The 21,066-nt window shown below is 39.7% G+C and overlaps 1 protein-coding gene across 50 annotated transcripts in view; it reads left to right on the top strand.

Moving 5' to 3' along the window:
- LOC122491369 (ABI family member 3 binding protein) overlaps window positions 1–21,066 on the top strand; it is a 264,385-nt gene that overhangs the window by 65,257 nt on the left and 178,062 nt on the right. For all 50 annotated transcript variants that reach the window (XM_043594021.1, XM_043594029.1, XM_043594028.1 and 47 more), the window contains exon 2: window positions 252–431. In XM_043594021.1, the coding sequence (XP_043449956.1) occupies window positions 252–431 (180 nt within the window). The remainder of the gene's footprint in view (window positions 1–251; window positions 432–21,066) is intronic.

The following is a 21,066-nucleotide window of genomic DNA, read 5'->3' as shown; positions in this document are numbered from 1 at the left end:
ACTAACTATTAAGCCCTAAGATTTTCCTTTGTGTTCTAGACTACTTTATACGTTATTTAGTTTGGGTTTGGGGATCTCAAAATTACCCATGTTTTAGCCGTTTAGGTGGGTGTGTCAGAATATTGGTTAGCTACGTAGACCGCGTGCTTTCTAGCGACAATGCCTGTAACAACTAACCTTTGCTCCAAATTTGCTCTGGGTTGCTAACTCAGTGAAATAATAGCCTGGTACTTTTCTGTTGCCATCTTTAGGTAAAAGGCCAAACCTGAAAGTCCACATCAATACCACGAGTGACTCCATCCTCTTGAAGTTCCTACGTCCAAATCCAAATGTAAAACTGGAAGGTTTTCTCCTGGGTTATGGCAGCAACTTGTCACCAAACCAGTACTTCCCTCTTCCAGCAGAAGGGAAACACACGGAGGCCGTGGTTGGTAAGATGTGTGGGTTTCAGGCACGGGAAGAAGACAGGTCGCAGGTAATGGGCACAACACGAAATAGAAATCTTGAAGGCAGGCGTCCTTTCTTCCATTCTCAGCCAAACCAAATGCCAAAATTACAAGTTATCTTCATAATTGTTGTAATGGATACAGCACAGTTCTTTACATGAGAAAATATGGAATGCGTACTCTGCGTGTACTGTGGAAATAATCAGCTTCATTGTCACTATACCGACAATCCCTGACCATAGAACTTAAATTGCATAGGAAAAAAAATGAGCTAAAATGCCTCATTTTAGCCTGTCTATTTGGATCAATTTTTCTCTCTGTTTTATCTTTACATCCTTCTGGTAGAAAATAGAAACTAGAGCTTTCTGGGCATGTCTTCATGAGAAGCTACCCTTAAAAAGGAAAAGAAAATATATTACATTTTTAAAAAATTTTAGCATATTTCAGACAAAAAGATTAAAAGCTTTTACATGGATTATAAAATGTTACATTTCTTTGAAAATGTTTTTAATCCCATTAAAATGTAATTTGAGGATGTAAGCATCTTTAAGCCTTATTCAGAAAAATTATTTGCACGTAAACCTTTTTAAAGATAAAATTTTTAAGAAGGGGATTATCTATTATGAATGCCTTCAAAGGCTTTCTGAAAAGTCTCAGATGAGATTTGTATTTCGCTCCACTGCTAGGATTATTGCTAAAGAGCTTTTGCATGAAGTTCCCATGTTTAACCATGTATTTGAACTATCGTACATCAGATCTGGCATTCATGCATATACGCGAGGAACGTTGCATAAATATTTTTGTTCGTTCTTCACAGAGAAGTCTGTTGTACTTTACAATCAGACAGGAGAGTAACATTATTAATGAAATGTCTAGACTAGATTTTACCTAAGATAATTGTTTTAAAGCAAACACATTACACTTTATTGCCAAAAAAAAAAAAAATTGAGAATTACGCACTTTTGACAAATGTTACAACACTAACCTTGGATCATACAAACCATAAGGAATTTGAAATTTTGCAAATATTCCCTCACCACATTCACTCTTTACTACAAAAGGTGCCTGGAAGCTGTATACTCACTCTCGGCACAAATGGAAGCAGGTCTCCTGACCCTTTACTTATTAAGTATTGGAAGTAATGCTTTATTTATGATAGTTTTTCCCCTTGTTCTGTAGATTGAGAATTTGGTCAGTTGAAAACTTCCTTTTCATAAGAGGTGAAAGACTTTCAATCTTAAAAAAGTAGAAGTCAGGTTGCTAATGAAAAATATGTGCAGAAAAGTAAAGAAAATTTTCTATTATAAATATACCAAGCTTTCAGTAGCTCAGTGATGAGGGATAATCAAAAGGACAAAATATACTTTTATTTATTTACTGTTGTTGTCATCCTTTGGAATTTTTTATTATGGGAAGTTCAAACATGTAAGGAGGGCAAATATAATGACCCTCATGTTTCATTATGTAACTTGAATACATATCACTGTTTTGCTCTCATGTTCTATGTATTTTTCATGTACACCATTTTTTTAAATTAGATTTTAAAGCATACCTGGATACCATATTTTTAAAACTGTGAACACTCCAGTATGCATCTCTAACAGATAGGAAATATTTTTAGTAATGCCATGTCTTTATCACATTACAATAATAATTTTACAAAATCATTTGCTGCCTAGTCCATATTTAAATTTCTCTGGTGGTCTTAAAAATGCCTTCTTAGAGTGGTTTCCTTTTTGAATGAGGATCCAAACAAGGTATGCTTGTTACATTTGGTTATTATGTCTCCTAAGTCTCTTTCACCCTTTCTCTACTCCTTTTTAAGTGTTATTGATTTGCTGGAGTACTTGCCTCCTTCATCCTGGTCCACATTCTGCATTTAACTGGTTGCTTCCATTCTGTAATTTTTAACTGGTTTCTCTATGTCCTACATTTCCCGTGAAAAAATATGCAGATTTGGAAGCTGCGTTAAATTTATATTCAGCTTGTCTGGGGAAATAAAACTTTATAGATGGCACTGTGTATTTCCTAAACCTCACGAAAAGAGGTACATAAATGGCTGGCATCACGCTTAGTGATGTTAAGACTGTTTGGTGTGCCTGGGTGGTCTCAGTCTGATCCCTCCATTATAAAATTCACCATCAAATTTTCACTTAATAGTTCTCACATTGATTGATGGTTATTGCCCAGCTCCATTATTTCATACGGAGCTTATAAAATGGCAATTTTACATTCTAGATACATTCTAGATATAACCTAATTCAGTTTTTCTTTCTGCATTTTTTTAGCTGAAATTCTACAATAAAGAATTTTTTTATTTTTAAAATTTTCCTAATATACTATTTTTAGGAAGGGCAGGATAAATTCTCATTGTAATAAATTGGTGCTCTGATAATCTCCAGTTGTGACCTATAATATTGTTTTATGATAACTAACAGTGTATTGATTTTATATTTTTATATTTTTAAGGTTTATTTTTGAGAGAGAGAGAGAGAGAGAGAGAGAGCGCGCGCCAAGCGGGGCAGAGAGGGGCAGGGAGAGAGGGCGACAGAGGATCTGAAGCGGGCTCTGTACTGACAGCAGAGAGCCCGGTGGATGTGTGAGATCAGACCTGAGCCGAAGGCAGACGTTTAACTGACTGAGCCACCCAGAAGCCCCAACTGTTATATATTTAATGAGGTTTAATCAGTATATCCCTTATCCCACCCTTATGATCCTTCTCATTAGCTAGTTTGCTTATGGTTGGCTGTTTACCTTGGTTCACTATTGAACTGTGAATTTCTTGAAGTCAGGGTTTATGTTATTCTTTGGTTATTTATAGCAGAATGATTTACATTGAATACATAGGCAGTAATGATTGTGGCTCTGGATTGAATAGACTCAAGTTCTGTGTAGAATATTTAGCCTGGAGGAGGCCGGGAGAGTTAGTCTGATTTAGGCCCTTGTCATCAGGCAAGTATATTTCTAAGCCATCTCGGGTAGATAAAATATATCACTGTGTATCTTAACGATCTCTAGGGACAAAGATTCCAGAACATCTCCTGGAAGGCTATTCCACGTAGCCCTTTTAAAACTTTTACCTCATCCTTTAGATAAATGTGTTCCTTTTATAATTTCCTTTCCTTCTAGTATTCTAGTGGAAGAGAAAAAAAGTTCCTCTTCTTTCCCTTTCCATCCTTTTTGCCAAAGGATCTGTGTGCTTCTGCTTTGATTACTTCAAAATGAACTTGCATTTCCAAGTTACACGTTATTCTGTGGTTGCGTAAGTTTATTACTTATCGTCTTTCCTAATGATTGAATTTATGTTAATTACTCCTAATTGATGAAGCAGCTATTAGTTTTTTAGTGCTGCTGTAACAAATTACCATAAGTTTGGTGACTTAAAACATCACAGACGTATTATCTTACAGTTCTGTGTGTCAGAAACCCAACGTGGCACTCTCTCTCTGGGGTGAAATAAAGGTGTGGGCGGGGGTGAAAAGTCTTCCAGAGGCTCTGAGGGAAGAACTGTTTCCTTGCTTTCTGCAGCTCCTAGAGGCTTCCGCATTCCCCTTCCACCTTCCAACAACAAAAGTGAGTCAACTGCTTCTTACTCCACAACGCTCTGAATTCATCTTCTGCCTCCCTCCTCCACTTTAAAAGATCCCTTGTGATTATATTGAGCCCAGCTGGATAATCCAGGATGCTCTCCCTATTTTAAGATCAGCTCATTAGCAACCTTATTTATATCTGTAACCTTAATTCTCCTTTGTCATGTAACCTATTTACAGGTTCTGGGGATTAGGATTTGGGCAAACTTTGAGGGACCTTGATTCTGCCTGCCGCAAACTGCCATGTTTGATATTTGTGTCTCTTATTTGTGCCACCAGTTTATTGTATGATCATTCTCAATTCTGTTCATCTGTAGAATAGCAATAAAATCTATTTTCCACAGATGTGATGTGGGTGCATTAGTGAATTCAAGATTATAAAGTGATGAGTTGAAATCCCTTGAGTGCAAGCTGCTGTACAAGAGCAAAGAATTATTGCTTTGTGAAAAGAGCATAACTTACAGCCTCTCCTCCTACTTTCTTCTGTAATGAGATAGTAGCCTTTGTCAGTTGCATTGATCTATATGAAAACAGATTAACTTATTTTCATTTTCCAAATAATGTTAAGTGCCACATTGTGACATGTTTCATTTGTTTGATGTGTTGAAAAGAGTCCGCCATGGAAATGAGAAGCTGTTGATCATTCAGAAATACTCAAGTTAGCATTTGGTGACCTGTGGACTAAAACTCTCTTACTAAATAATCATTTATAAGTATTTCTATATTTATTTTAATAGTGGTCTCTTATCGAAAGAGGCATTTTCAGAAGTTACATACTGGTCTTAAGTGTAAAACTAAAAAACAAAACATTCCCCTTTGCTATTTATTCATATAGAACTTCTGCAGAAAAATTTATTTCATCAAAATCTTCTAAGATTTTAGTAGATTAATTGGAGCCATGAAAAAAAAAAGGTAGTATTTTGCCAGGGGACTATTCATACATATTAATGGCCGTGAGAGTGCTGCGATGATGTGATAAAACATGATTCACATTTAGAAGATCTAGGTTCCTATATCCTTTTTTTTCTTAAACCCATCTCATAAAAGTTCTCATTTCTGGTTTACACATCCAGGCATTGCTTTGTCACTTTTAGTGCTCAGCTGTTGGTAATTTTACAAACATCCAATAAAGTAAAATATGAGAAGCTTTTGATATCAAATCTTTATAGACTCACACTTTCTGATGTTTTCCTGACATCTACAACTATAATCAGTATCACCTGGGAAGGAAAGCGTTGTATCCCATCACTTATGTAGTGCACATTAAGGAGTTATTTCAGTATCCTTACTGCAAGAAAAGCTTGAATTGAAAATAAATCATATAGTTGTCACTACCACAAATTCTGACTAAAGAATCTGTCTTCCAACCAGGTGTTGGGACTCAAAGGGATTTAAGAGGGCAAATTCCCTGTCCTGTTCTCACAGCTGCTAACTCTTCCATTCACTGCTCTTATAGGGCGTGCTTCTCTCCGGCAGCCGGGGTTTTTTAGTCTCTCCCTCATCGCCATCTTGCTCCTTGCTCCTTAGAGTGGTTTCTGGGCTAGTTAGGGGAGCACACAGTGCTAACTGCTCCGAAGATGGTCTGCACTGGAGAGACCTTGGCCCAGAAGGCTGACATGTGCTTTCTAGGGAAGATCCATGTCTACCCAGAGAACCAGCGTGACGTGGGGTAAGGTTATGCATGTACTTTTGAGTCAGACAGACCTGGACTCAAAATCAGTACAACCACTTACTGTGGAGTAGTTCTGGTAAGTCATTCTCTCAGTTCATTTCTTTTAAATAAAATACAGAAAAACCTTTCAGGAATGTTGTGAAGATTATGAATAGGTCATATAAGGCAGCTAACATAAACCCTAGTACAGAGTAGTATGTTTTATAAGTTTTGTCAGTTGCTTTCATAATATGCTGAGTGGTCTTGGATAATTTAACCTTTCTGAGCTTTGTTTGTTTCAACTGCTAATAAGAAATGAGCTCAATCACCGCTAAACTTGTGGTCCATGCTAAGATTTAGTGCTAGGCTGAAAACCTTGGTCAGAGTGGTGGTCTGTCCTGTGGCTCTGTTTTCTCTTTTGATTGTTTTATTGGGGGGGGGGGGGGAGTTGGGAAAATTGTAGAGGTATGTTGTTCTAACAAAGCTGTCAGTAACTAAATAGAAGTAACCAAACCCATGTCTTTATTATACTTAATTAATGTTTTTTTTTTTTTTGGAAGGGACAACTCCCAAAATAGATTAAGAAACTAAAGAAACAGCAAAATTTTAAGACGATAACACTGCACCCTCAGTGCACACACTCGCCTGCCGTCGTCATGATCATCCTTTAACCGTTAAGGGGCATTTCCTGTTTGGTGCACTTTGCCAACTGGAGTCTTCAGGTGCCTTTTAGATTCTATAAGAATGGCCTCTGAAGGAGAATGAGGTGAATCCTGAAGACACAGCTGGAAGAGTTTATCATCACTAAATTTGACTTTTCCAGTCTGTCTTTATCCAGTGAAGCAATTGAGGTCAAAATTTAATCATCAGTTTCTTATTCTGAAATTTCTGTCTTTTAATTTCATGGGGGGAAAATTGATTTTAAAAATCTGAATAAGATTATGATGATCCAGAATAATATAAATTGTATTTTAAGCATACAATATATATATTCCTTTATATTATCAACACCCCTACATGTTTGTGATTTTTTTTTTTAATTTAGGAAAATTGACATACTAGTTTCAGATGTCCATTCTAATGATTTGATATTGTATATATTGGGAAATTATCACAGTAAGTCTAGTTAACATCCATTACCATACATAGTTACAAAAATATTTTTTCTTGTGATGAGAATTAAGATCTGTTCTCTCAACAACCCTCAAATATGTAGTACATTATTAACTATAGTCACTATGCTGAACATTAGACCCCATGACTTGTTTATTTTATAACTGGAAGTTTGTACCTTTTGACCCTTTCATTCACTTGGTCTCACTTTGTCTCCCTAGCAACCACCAATCTGTTCTCTATTAGCTTGGTTTTGTTTTTGTTTTAGACATATCTAAACATATAAATGAGATTGTACGTATTTGACTTTTCTGTGCTTAGCATAAGGCCTTTGAGGTCCATCCACATTGTTGCAAATGGCAAAATTTCATTCTTTTTTTAGTGACTGAATAATATTCTTTGTGTGTGAGAGAGAGACAGACAGACAGACACTGTGTGGGTGTGAGAGGTGGAGAGAGAGAGACACTGTGTGTGGGTGGGTGTGGGGATGGGTGTGGGCAGGTGTCCATCCATTGATGGACACTTGAATTTGTTTCTATGTTTTAGCTGTTGAATGCTGCAGTGAACATGGGGATACATAAGTCTTTTTGAGTTAGTATTGTCATTTTCTTTAGATAAATACTGAGAAGTGGAATTGCTGGATCATATAGTAAATCTATTTTTAATTTTTTAAGGAATTTCAATCCTATTTTCCACAGGGGCTGTACCAACTTACATTTTTTTTTCTTCAAATTTTTATTTAAATTCTAGTTAGTTAACAGTGCTATATGGGTTTCAGGAGTAGGGTTCAGTGATTCATCAATTACCTATGACACCCAGTTCTCATCATAACAAGTGCACTCTTTAATACCCATCACCCATGAAAGTTCCCTTTTCTCCACATCCTCATCAACTTTTATTATTTCTTGCCTTTTTGATGCTGATCAGTGTGAATGGTGTGAGGTGATGGGTCATTATAGTTCTGATTTGCATTTCCCTGATGATTAGTGATGTTTAGAATCTATTCATATGTTGGTCATCTGTATGTCTTTTTTTGGAAAAATGTCTATTAATTCCTCTGCCCATTTTTAATTGGTCTGTTTTTGCTATGAGTTAGGAGTTCTTTATATATTTTGGTTATTGACCCTTTATCAGATAAATGATTTACAAATATTTTCTTCCATTTGGTAGATTGCCTTTTCATCTTGTTGATGGTTTCCTGTGCAGGGCAGAAGTTTTTTAGTTTGAGGTAGTCCATTTGTTTATTTTTGCTTTTGTTGTTTTTACTTTCGGTATCAAATCCAAATATCATTGCCAAGGCAAATGACAGAGAGCCTACTGCCTATATTTACTTCTAGGAGTTTTATGGTTTCAGGACTTATGTTCAAGTCTTTAATCCATTTGTGTTAATTTTTGTGAGATAGTAGTCGAGTTTATTCTTTTGCATATGGGTGTCCAGTTTTCCCATCACCGCTTACTGAAGAGATTGTCACTTCCCCTTTGTGTCTTCTTGACTCCTTTGTCATAAATTAATTGACCATATATGTGTGGGTTTATTTCTTGGCTGTGATTTGGTTCCCCTGATTTATATGTATGAGTGTTAATGCCAATACCATACTGTTTTGCTTACTATATAGCTTTGTAATGTAGTTTGAAATAAAAGTGCATGATACCTCTAGCTTTGTTCTTCTTCCTTAGGTTTGCTTTAACTATTTGGGGCCTATTGTGGTTCTACACAAATTCTTACAATTTTTCTACCCCCCATACATTTTACCCTTAATTTCTACATTTATATAGAAAGCAAGAGGAAATGCACAGTATTTTCTTTCAGCATTGCAAACTGTAGAATTTCAGTGGTTTTTTCTCTCATAGAAAGGTTTAAGCATGCTTTACTCATTTTTATGGAAGTGGGATGAAATATAAGGTAATGCAAACTGCTATGTATTATGCTGAGGATAAATATATCACCTTAATGATGAAAAGACATGAATTTTTACTTTAAGTGTCAGGAGGAAGGTGGGGGTGGAGTCACTGAAGAAAAATAGCTGAGGTAGAGGTTGAAGATAACTGAAGGAACTATATAAGCACTTGATTCCGTTGAAGAATAACGAACGAGGAGCAGGATAAACTAATGGCTAGAAAAGACGAAGTGCCAGCCTTGGCAACCATCTCAGGCCCTATCTTCCTTGGCAGAATACTTAAGGATTAATGATCTTAAACAGGAGGATGTGAGAGGAGACAACAAGATAGCAGCTAGTAATGCATACAAGGCAGTCCCCAAATGCAGATGGGGGATGATAATTATGCAGGGGGAGTTAATCTTACTAGTTGACTTTTACAGATAAGGAAATGAGTCTTCAGGAGTTGAAGTCAACTTTGTAAAATTACTTAGGTCATAAGCGGCAGGTCCAAGGTTTGAACCCAGAGAGTCTGGCTCTAGAAACTGAGCTCTGAAACTCTACTGCCTCTAAAACTTTGGGAATTTTACCTGTTCTACAATAGAAAGTCCATAAACCACTGATAGGTTGCTTCTAAAATGTCCTTCAAATAATAAACAGGGAAAAAAGGCCTTGTATTCTGGAAAGAGCCATTGGCTACCTAACATATTAAGGTTTAAATGAGTTAAAATACATAAAGCATGTCCTGGGTCCCCAAAACTTGTTCTCTCCCACTCTTTGAACCACCATCACTGTCTCTAATTGTTATGAGATCCCCATCTGTTAAGACTTACCTCCTCTGCTCTCCGTGAGGCCATTTCTGGCCAAGGCAGTCAATATCTATGTCCCTCTCTATGGGTATCCTAGAGGCTGAGTATTTTCTTTTACCATCATTCTTTTTTTTTTTTTTAATTTTTTTTGATGTTTATTTATTTTTTGAGAGAGACAAAGAATGTGAGTGGGTTGAGGCAGAGAGAGAGGGAGGCATAGAATCTGAAGCACAGAACTGTCAGCACAGAGCCCGAAGTGGGGCTCGAACTCACGAGATGTGAGATCATGACCTAAGCCGAAGTCAGATGCTCAACTGACTGAGCCACCCAGGTGCCCCACCATCATTCTTAATAAATGACTATTTGTTTTTATTTTTGTGTGTCTTATCTGTTCCCACACTGTACCCAGATAGAAAACCCTCAGGAGCTAAGGACCTTAGAGGACTTCCCTTTTTACCTCCATTGTTGGCGTAAGAATGAATGGCAGAGATGCAACAGAGAGACCCAGGAAGTCTGAAACTGCTATGGGTCATGTCGAGGATAGATTTTTCTCTTTTGTTTAGAACTGTTTTTGAGAATGTCATCTAGTTCCTTCTCTGGAAATGGTTTTACCACTTGGGAAGTATTTGGCTTTGAATCTTCCAGATTAATCCAAATATTTCATTTAAAAGATAGGAATCTCAAAATCACTTGATTTTCTTCTGAGGTGCAAACTTTAGCAGAACTTAAGTTTCAACAAAGTTTTTTTCTTTTTAAAGAAATTGGCCTAATAGATATCAAGTTAATAAATATTATGCCATCGTTTAAACAGTTCACCATGAGTTTATATCAGAAAGGCCTGGTTTCATAATAGATGACCATCTTGCCATGTTTTGATAAAGATAACATCTTTTCAAAGTTCTATTTTTCTGTTGGATTCAAATGTATTGTTTTCATGGACTTCCTGGCCTCACCAAACAATAGATACTGTCTCCCAAGTTGATATTTCCTTGGAAATAAAATAAATTTACAATATTTCAATATAAAGCATGACAGGTTTTTTTCCCCCTCAACCATAGTGGACAGTGCACAGTGACCAAAATCTAACTTTAAAAAAATCATCCTTAATTACATCTAAAAGGGTTCCCCAACATAGCTCGTGGCCCTCTGGTCATGGGCCAAAATGAAATTAAACCCTATCCCAGATTTGTTGCTTTAAGAGCCTTGCTGTTAAGATGCCTTAAATGGAAAGACAGCTGCCAGTAGAAAGATAAATTGGAGTATGTGGAACAGATACACAAGAACATACATAACTTCAAAATTTCCTTTACTTTGAGGAAGAGATCTTCCAACCAAGGAATACAATCAAATCGCAGTCCCCTAATGATCCACATGTTATTTCCTTACTTGTTTCATTTTCCCTGGGCACTTAATGACTAGCACTGAAGGATCATGCTGGAAGTGCTGTGTCAGGAAGGCCAACTTTTGGTTATATTCTGTTTTGGATATCTCCCTGTTTACATTATTTGGTTTGGTTTGTTTTCATTTGTGTCCGGTCTCACCAGCTGGTGAGTTCCTTGGTGCCAGAGCTGGGTCTTCCTTTCCTTCATGTACTCCGCAATCAGGGAGGTTGGATCTCTGGTGTAGGAACTGACTACCTGGAGTTAGATTGGAAGTTGGCTGGAGGGTCTCCAAGTCAACAAAATAAAACGCCTCTATTTGTCCAGAGTGATAATCTCTGGGAGAAAAAAAAAAATTTAACTGTGTAAATGCATTGACCCTACCCTATTTCTCAGGCACAGTTATAGTTTAAGCCTGTTATTCTGGCACAGTTAGTACTGCTCCCCTTTCTCTCCAGCATCCAGGTTAGTGAAACAATTATATATTTAATACATACTTAAGAGAAAGCCTTGAATTCTTAGCATAGAGCCCAAGTCTTTCACCATCATATTCCAGGCTAGTAGCATAGCCTTTTCTCCTGCTACTGGGACACTCCTCAATGAGAAAAGAGGAACAAAATCAAGAAGAGGTTTCATACAGGTTTGCTTTTGATGAATTCCATTCATGGGCATGTATAGGTTACTCAACAAATGCTGGAGTACAAGTTCTCACCAAGCTGTTTACTGATGGTTTAGTGTGGGTGATCCCCTATGAGCTGGACCCAGGCTTCACAGAAGTTACATCCTCATAGCCAGTTTGTGAAGCACAAAGTATTATAATCCTTCTCTACCCAATGAAGACAGTAAGTCCCAGAGAGGTTAAGAAACCTGCAAGTGGCAGGCTGGCTCCAGAGCCTGTGCATTTATTCGACAACCATGCCACAGCCCCTTCCCCATGGCATGAGGGGATTCTCTTACTTTTGAGCCTGTAAAAGCTCCTCTTGGGATTATTCCTGACCCCTGAGCCCTTATCGCTACATGGTAATGCCAAGGTACACATTGAAAATAAAAGAAAAATCCCTGCTGATTTGAAGGCTTTGACTTACTACCTGCTAGCTAATGTGACCTAGCTTTTATGATTTGAAAGAAAAATACCCAAATGAAGTCCTGATTTTTTGATAGTACTTGCTGTAGAGATAATAACAAAGTGATGAACTCACTGGAAAGTGTGTGTGTGTGTGTGTGTGTGTGTGTGTGTGTGTGCGCACGCGCACGCGCGCGCGTGCTCGCATGTGCTACAGGCTCCTTCCTCTTCAAAAGCAAGCCCTTGCCAAACCTGAGGCCAGTTCACAGACAACACCCTCCGCTAAATTTCTCTGTGGGGTGCACATATAAAACCCAGGCAAGGAAAAAACCACAGGCAATAAAGTCAACAATTTTAATGTCTAACAGGACTGCTAAACTAGAAAAGGATGTAGACTGGATGTGAGGGCAAGTGGGTAAAAGAACTAGCTTATTAAATATTTGTTTCCAGTGTCGGGGAGAGAATGTGTCAAGGCTGGAAAGAGAGGCAGGGTTATCTTGGGACAGTGGCTGAATGAGATGCTCCAGACGGGGTGCCTGGACCTTAGGAAATAGCGAGCTGGTATATCAGAGTTGGGGTCAGTGTGTGGAGACTGGGGAATGGAAGGGTAAGGTCAAGGCTGGCCTCACAGGCACGTGACCAGTGCACTCAGAAGGGTCCAGCATTAGAAGTTCAACACTTTGCTGTTGCTGCTTTCTCAGTGATGATGGCATACGTGCTGAGGGCTTAGTGCCCGGGCTCCTGTGTGCCGGCCTCCCAGCCCCTCCTCTGGTTTGGGCTTATCGCCTGGTCCCCTGCTGCCCCTAGTGCTAGGCCTCCTTCTCCCCACCTAGCCTTGGTGACTGCTGCTCCCTTTAACCTTCAGGAGGGACTTGGGGTGTATGTTGGGAGTTGTGGTAAGAACACTCCCTTGGGACACCTGGCCAGAAGGCTGCAGTAGGGACTGCCAGGCATTTGTGGGGTTATTGGGCATGCTCATGTCCCTCTCCTACCCCCATTCAGATACAGTCTGTCTCAGTTGAGAGATGGCAATCCCTTGGAGTCTGTGGGTTGGGATGGTAGGCCCATGGGAAGGGGAAATTGGCTTTTCAGCCCTTGGGGGTGGGGCCAGAGGTAAAGGGCTTTGATCCTGATGCTGACACTGATGCCAGAGGGTTCTACTGCAGCCAGGAGGGAGAAGGGAGTGTCTGCACTCAATTGCAGAGTGCAACGTTAAACAGCCAATACTTACTGTGAAAAATTGAGACAGACGCTGTGGAAGGAGAGAAGTGTTTTATACTTAGACTTCAATGTCTCTCCCCTCCGCCCAACCCCTGCTTACAAAAATAGGGGTTTCATCCTTTTTGTTTGTTTTTGCGTTGATCAGGCCCACACAGAATGTAGTTGGTGCTGGATGACATGTGTGTTTTCAATAGCCTTCCCTCCCCAATTCTCACTGAAATTAAAATAAAACTCAGAAAAAGTTTCCAGCAATGTCTTCCTCCATGGAATGTGTCTTTGAAATGCCATTCTGGAAAAATGATGCATTTTTCCATCAAGACTCATTCAGGAAGCCATGAGGAGTACAGGACTATAGCAGAGCCTCTGGCTGCGGTGGAGGGTTGGGGGGGTGGGGGGGTGGAGCACACTGTTGTTAGAAAAAGCCCTCTTTCCTCCTCCAACCCTTTCTTCCCACCTGCTTCTTCCCCACATCCTCTCTTCCAGCCGCAGCTGGGTCTCCTTTCCTACTGAGAAGCTCCACTCACTGCAGAATGGGGGTGAGGGGCTGCTTCTCATTGCTGTCATCCATTTCAAAAGAGCTTGAACAACACCTCTTGTAGCAGAAACACCAAAGAAGGCTGTCAGCTCCCTTCAGAACAGATCTTCATCTGAACATTCTGGAATCCCACCATTGGAGGCTGTTCCTAGCCAGTTTTGCATTAGCAGTTGCTCTGTGGTATCCTTCAGCCCTTCCCATGGTCTCAGCCTGCTGGAGGGGCAGGGCCTGTGGGCCGCTTCCCAGAGGCTAAGGGTATGGCAGGATGTCCCATCAAGGTGGGGATCCGTTCAGTAATCAACTGATTTTTGTAATGGTTCTGGAAATAATTGCTCAACAGTGTAGGATTTGCTTTAAAATTTGCTTTAAACTTTTCAGGTGAAAGAAAGAGAAGGATAATCCTTACATGCAAACCATGTATTTATTGTAAGAAAAAACTTCAAAGGAAAAAAAAAGGTGTACAGGCAGGCTGATCAAAGAGTAAGTCAGCAATTAAACTTTCCTGGCTTTTTTTTTTTTTTTTTTTTTTAATTTTTTTTTTTCAACGTTTATTTATTTTTGGGACAGAGAGAGACAGAGCATGAACGGGGGAGGGGCAGAGAGAGAGGGAGACACAGAATCGGAAACAGGCTCCAGGCTCTGAGCCATCAGGCCAGAGCCCGACGCGGGGCTCGAACTCACGGACCGTGAGATCGTGACCTGGCTGAAGTCGGACGCTTAACCGACTGCGCCACCCAGGCGCCCCTCCTGGCTTTTTTTTTTAAAAGGTGATTTACTTTTGCTATACCCAAGCTCCTAATTATTTTTTCCTTTCTCCTTGAAAACCCTTAGCTCTTGCATCCTTCTGGCAATAAAGGCTTGGAGGAACAGATCCATTCATTCTTTCTGAAAATGTTTGCCTTTCCATCACTATGTTTCCAAGTTGAAAGGCACAGAAATGAACAAAACATGAACTGAGTCTGGATCAGATTCTACGTGATGTTCCATCTACCACATCTTCCTACAGGGGCTTAGAAAAACTCTAAACGGTGGAAGACTTTTGTTCATTAGTGAGGATTCATAATTCTATAGGCTTCCATTTGTATGGACAACTAAGGGCAAAAGCTAGTAATCTAAGTGATTTATTAAAAATTACTAAACTCTTATATTCATAAACATAGTAAACATAGTAAATCTCATGCACTACTGACCTTAGGTAAAACTGTCTTCTATTTGAACTTTTGGCTACCATGAACCTTCGCAAGACTGTAAGCTAACATATATCTAAGCAGACATTGCTCTTTACCCAGTTTTCTAGAAAAATGCCCCATCAGTTTTTTTCCCATAAGGATACCAGACTTCCTGAAGGGGTATCAGTGATGTTTCTGAGTAGGTCAAGTCTATCAATTATTATTCTAGCTTTTTAATATGTAATTACTTGAGGGTCAATTATATTATTTTGTGGTGAGTTTTTTTTGGTGGTGGTAGTGGTTGTTACTCTCCTCTGGAAGGATCTATCTGTCTCATCAACCATATTTGAGCTTCTCCTTTTCGAGTAACAGCTTCAGGATGGATGTGAACTGCAGTTCAAATATGAAGCACTTCTACTCTGTTGCTGAAACTGATTGGTGTGGTATCAGTATGTTGTTGCCACTTTATCACTGGAACTTGAGAATGGGTGGGGTGGGAGCAAGGTTGGTTACTCCACTGGAATTTAGAAATTAACGATGAGGCGCCTTTCGAGAAATGAGCAGACAAGTAGCATTTACTGTCTTTTTATATTCTAACTCCCTGCCAGATTGGACACCTCTCTATCTCAATGAGGCTCCCCTCTCTTCCTCATGGACCAGCAGGCCAGGGATAATGTCTGCAAGTTTAGGCAAAGGCAGCTGAGGTAGAACAGCAGAGCCAAGGACCCTGGCTGGAGCTCTGTTTGCTTCTCCCTTCCATGGCCACACTCTGGAGGTTTTTTTTTTCTCCCCAGAATTGACTAGCGGGTAAGTGGTGGAACTCTCTCTGCCTGGGTTTCAAACACAGGGAAGCTTTTCAAGGGGATTTTTCGAACAGACATTACTCAGTGTTTGTGTTGACCAAATAAGCCACAGGAGCTGTCTGCCAAATGCTAAAAACTAAAGGGAATTGATTGTACCCGTTTAGGACAGATTACAGTTAAGTGTGGCATGTGGACACTTGAAGATGCAAAGAAAAATGGATATTAATGTATGGAGACTTCCCTGGCCATAGTTGTTGTTTTAGGTTTTATCAGTGATTTTATTCTTTTTTTTTATGTTCTTATTTTTGAGAGAGAGAGGGACACAGTGTGAGTGAGGGAGGGGCAGAGAGAGGGGAAGACACAGAATCTGAAGCAGGCTCCAGGGTCCAAGCTGTCAGCACAGAGCCTGATGCGGGACTAGAACTCACGAACCGTGAGATCCTGACCTGAGCCCAAGTCAGATGCTTAAATAACTGAGCCACCCAGGTGCCCCAGTGATTTTATTCTTCATTTATTAGTAGTATTCTGATGTGCAACATTGGCATCTAATAAAAATACTTCCCTTACTTTATCAAATTCTAAAGTAGCTTTAACTATAAAATCACACCATTCTTTTATAAAGAATTAAAAAACAATAAAGCCGTTGGTTAATGACACTGCTTTTGCATCCCCTAGGGCTTTTATTTTATGCTCACTGAAACAACTTCCTTTGCCTCATTGATACATAAATTTCATATTATCTGTTTTTTGTAAACAGATACTTTATTTTTTTAAATAAACGCTTTGTGTTAGAATAGCTTTACAGAAAGTTGCTCCTATAGTACCAAGAATTCCTATATACTTCAACTTCTCCTATTCTTTTTTTTTTTCAACGTTTTTTATTTAATTTTTGGGACAGAGAGAGACAGAGCATGAACGGGGGAGGGGCAGAGAGAGAGGGAGACACAGAATCAGAAACAGGCTCCAGGCTCCGAGCCATCAGCCCAGAGCCTGATGCGGGGCTCCAACTCACGGACTGCGAGATCGTGACCTGGCTGAAGTCGGACGCTTAACCGACTGCGCCACCCAGGCGCCCCAACTTCTCCTATTAACACGTTAATATTGTGCATTTGTTACAACTAATGAACCAATATTGATATGTTATTAACTAAAGTTGGTACTTTCTTTGATTTCCTTAGTTTTTACTTAAGATAATTTTTCTCTTCCTGGAGCCCATGGAGGGGAACCACATTACATTTTGTCATGTCTCTTTCAGATCTAGTGGACCACATCAATTTCTTTTTACTTTTGATGAGAAGTTCTGGTTAGATGTTTTGTAGAATGTCCTTCAATTTAGTTTTAACTAATGTTTTTCTCATGGTTTGACTGGGGTTTGGAGCTTGAGCAAGGAGGATATTACTTTAAAAAATGTTTTTAAGTAAGATAAACAACCAAAATAGAAAAGATTCAGTAACTGCTAAATATTTTTCACCTTGGGAGTCTGACCCTTCTGTGTCAGCTTTTGACTCTGAGTTCTCAGGAGCCTCGTTTTCCCCCCAGCACACCACTCTGTGTTCCAGTAAGAGCCCCGGTGAGGCAGCAGCTTTGAAACCCTTCTCCGCTGCAATTCCTTCCAAATCACTGACCCTCTTCAGCCAGTTTTGAAACTTTCAAGGGCGCCTGGGTGGCTCAGTTGGTTAAGCATCCCACTCTTGATCTCGGCTCGGGTCGTGATTCCACAGTTCTTGAGTTTGAGCCCTGCGTCTGGCTCTGTGGTGACAGTGTGGAGCCTGCTTGGGATTCTTTCCCCCATCCCCCTCTCTGCCCCTCCTCTGCTTTCTCTTTCTCTTTCAAAATAAATAAATAAACATTTTTAAAAAATCTGTCAGTTTCTTGACCTTATTAGGACAGGCCTTAGGTAATGACAGCAAGGTCACAACTTGACCTATTTGCCGTTCCTCTACCTTCTGATCAGGTACCTATGGGCCAAAATTCCAGCAGGGGCCAGCCCAGCCTCTCAGAGGGGCCCTTTGTGTGAACAGGACTCTAGCTCCACGTCCTGTGTTCTCCTTGCTGGGTTTCTAGGACCCAAGTTCTGCATCTAAGGAGACTTTCTAAGGCCCCAGTTAGCTCAGGAGGGCGAAGATTTCAGCCCCTTCCCTGGGGACCCAGAGGCAGGTGTCTCTCCCTCTTGGCAAGGGAACCGAAGAAAAAGCATCACTGTTCTTTTTAAACCTCTAAATCATAGTAGGGATAATTCTACCTATTCAACCTCCTTTTTTTTTCTTTTTTTTTTTTTAAGACTACAAAAATCTAGTTACTGACAAAAGGTGTTTATGGACTGTGTTTAATAGATTCAAAGTCACCTGTAAATTCATTTTCATCTTGAATCCCTTCTCTGGACCTTGAAAGGTGTCTGAGGTGATGTTCACCTCCCGTAACCCAGACCGTTAAAGCACTGTAACAGTTTGTTGCCTGGCCCCTCTCCTGCCAGAATAGAGCCTGCACACCTTCCCCAGGTCTAGTCTCTAACAAAACCTTTGCCAGCCAGCTGTCTTCAGCTCATTGAGATGGTGGTTCTCTACACCTTATGAATTCAGGAAATAAGGAAAGGAATTAGGAAAGGCATTGGGCCAAAATATTCTCCCTACTTGTTGCCTGATGCCCTTTCTGTGTGTATTTAGTAGCGGATGTATGCTTTTCCCATGTAATGAAAATAGAATGTGTCATGAGCACAGGCACTGTATTAACATGAATTCACTCACAGTAACTTGGAAATGGTTGTTTTTGTGATCCTCTCTGAGAACAAGTGAAAATAAGTTTGAAGAGGACAGCCATTCTCAGTAAGACAAGGAGGCACCTCAAAAGGGAAAATGGACATAGAAACTGAAATCTGGGTCTTGGTGAGCAAGTTAGTTCTAATTTATAGTTCTGGTAAGTTGGCCTTGTGTGTAAATACTCCAGTAATGCTTCTAACCCACTGCCTCATTTTAGTCCCCAAAAGAACACATAATATAGTTGATTATATTCTTGTTTCCTAATCTACAGTCTTAGATGCTTATTAGAAAAGCCGAGGGGCTCCTGGGTGGCTCAGTCTGAAGGGTCTGACTCTTGATTTTGGTCAGGTCATGATCTCACAGTTCATGAGTTTAAGCCCCACATTGGGCTCTGAGCTGACAGTGTGGAGCTTCCTTTGGATTCTTTCCTCTCTCTGCCTCTCCCCTGTTTCTACTCCTTCTCTAAATACATAAATAAAATTAAAAAAAAAAGCCGGAAGCAGGCTATGAAATGGAATCCTAGGTGCACCTGGGTGCCTCAGTTGGCTTAATGTGCAACTCTTGATTTCAGCTCAGGTTGTGATCCTAGGGTCTTGGGATCAAGCCCTGCATTGGGCTCGTGCTGAGCCTGGAACCTGCTTGGGAATCTGTCTCCCTCCTCTGCCCCTCTCCCCTACTCATGCATACTCTTTCTTGAAAAAAAAAATTTTGGGGGGCGCCTGGGTGGCTCGGTTGGGCGGCCGACTATAGCTCAGGTCATGATCTCACAGTCTCTGAGTTCGAGCCCCACATCAGGCTCTGTGCTGATACCTCAGAGCCTGGAACCTGCTTCTGATTCTGTGTCTCCCTCTCTCTCTGCCCCTTCCCTGCTTGCTCTCTGCTCTCTCTCTCTCTCTCTCTCTCTGTCTCTCTCCCTCTCTCAAAAATAATAAACATTAAAAAAAATTTTAATTAAAAATTAACTTAAATCTTTTAATTAAAAAAAACCCAGAATCCTAGTGTAATATTTTAAAAAATAATGAAAAGAAAAAGAATTAAATGTTAAACTGGGGAGAGTTACTCAATAGGAATTAGGTGCAGAGTACATTCAATAAAGTTAGGTCAGATGTCTTAAGATCTATTTATCATATTAAGGAAAGATTCCCTTGAATCCTTATTTATCACTAATAATTGGTATTGACATGAAAAAATGCTCAACATCACTCATCATCAGGGAAATAGAAATGAAACCCACAAAGAGATACCACCTCCTACATCAGTCAGAATCTCTAAGATAAACAACTCAAGCAACAACACATGTTAGCGAGGATGTGGAGAAAGAGGATCTCTTTTGCACTGATGGTCTGAATGCAAACTGGTGCAGCCACTCTGGAAAACAGTATGGAGGTTCCTCAAAAAATCAGAATAACCCTATGACCCAGCAATTGCACTACTTAGGTATTTATCCAAGGGATACAGGTATGCTGTTTCGAAGGGGCACATGCACCCCAATGTTTATAGCAGCACTATCAGCAATAGCCCAAGTATGGAAAGAACCCTAATGTCCATCGATGGATGAATGGATAAAGATGGGGTATATACATACAATGGATAAAGAAGATGTGGTATATGTATACAATGGAATATTACTCAGCAACCAAAAAGAATAAAATCTTGCCATTTACAACAACGTGGATGGAACTAGAGGGTATTATTCTAAGTGAAATTAGAGAAAGACAAATATCATATAACTTGACTCATATGAGGAATTTAAGATACACAGCAGATGAGCATAAGAGAAGGGGAGCAAAAATAATACATAGAAACGGGGAGAAGGACAAAACTTAGACTCTTACATATAGAGAGCAACCTGTGGGTTGTTGGAGGGGTTGTAGGTAGGGGGATGGACTAAATGGATAAGACTCATTAAGGAAGACACTTGATGGGATGAGCACTGGTGTTTTACATACGGGATAAATCATTGGCATCTACTCCAGAAATCACTATTGTGCTATATGCTAACTAACTTGGATATAAATTAAACATTAATTAAAAATAAAAAATAAAAAAAGAATTGGTGTTGAATTTTGTTAAATGACTCTTAGTTACCTGTTGAAATAAGTATATTTTCATTTTATGATACATTTCTGGAATAATCTACACTTAGCCATAGTATGTGCTGACCGATTCTACTTACCAATATTCTAGGATTTTTTTCCATTGATATGTGTGAGTATCATGAAGGGAAAAGTTACTCAGTGGTACTTGTTAAAGATGGTTGGCAAAACTTTATTTGAGGGGAAATAGGGACCACTACAATGGGGTCTTGCAGCATGGAAAAGAGATTGAGCTGCATTCTGAATACAATAAAGAAAAGTGAGTACTTCTAGCCATGGAACAGGGTGTGAGTCAGTGGATGGAAAATAACTGAGAAGAAAGATGAAGAAGACAGGGGGAGATTCTGGCTAAACTGACCTGACCGGACTCTTGCTAAGGGCAGGGTGGGGTGATCAGAGGATGGTGGAGGTTAAGGAAACTCATTTGATGTCAAGTGTGATCAAGTATGGAGGATAGAGGATCCTGTCTAAACTATTTGAACAAAACTCTTGATAAAATCGGACCACACAGAGATGAATACAAAACCCCAAGACTCAGGGCCCTGTTGAAAATGGCTC

Source organism: Prionailurus bengalensis, chromosome C2 (genome assembly GCF_016509475.1).
Source record: "Prionailurus bengalensis isolate Pbe53 chromosome C2, Fcat_Pben_1.1_paternal_pri, whole genome shotgun sequence".
Taxonomy (NCBI): Eukaryota; Metazoa; Chordata; class Mammalia; order Carnivora; family Felidae; genus Prionailurus; species Prionailurus bengalensis.
The sequence above is the reverse complement of the archived record's forward strand: the minus strand, read 5'-3'. Positions and strand labels throughout refer to the sequence as shown.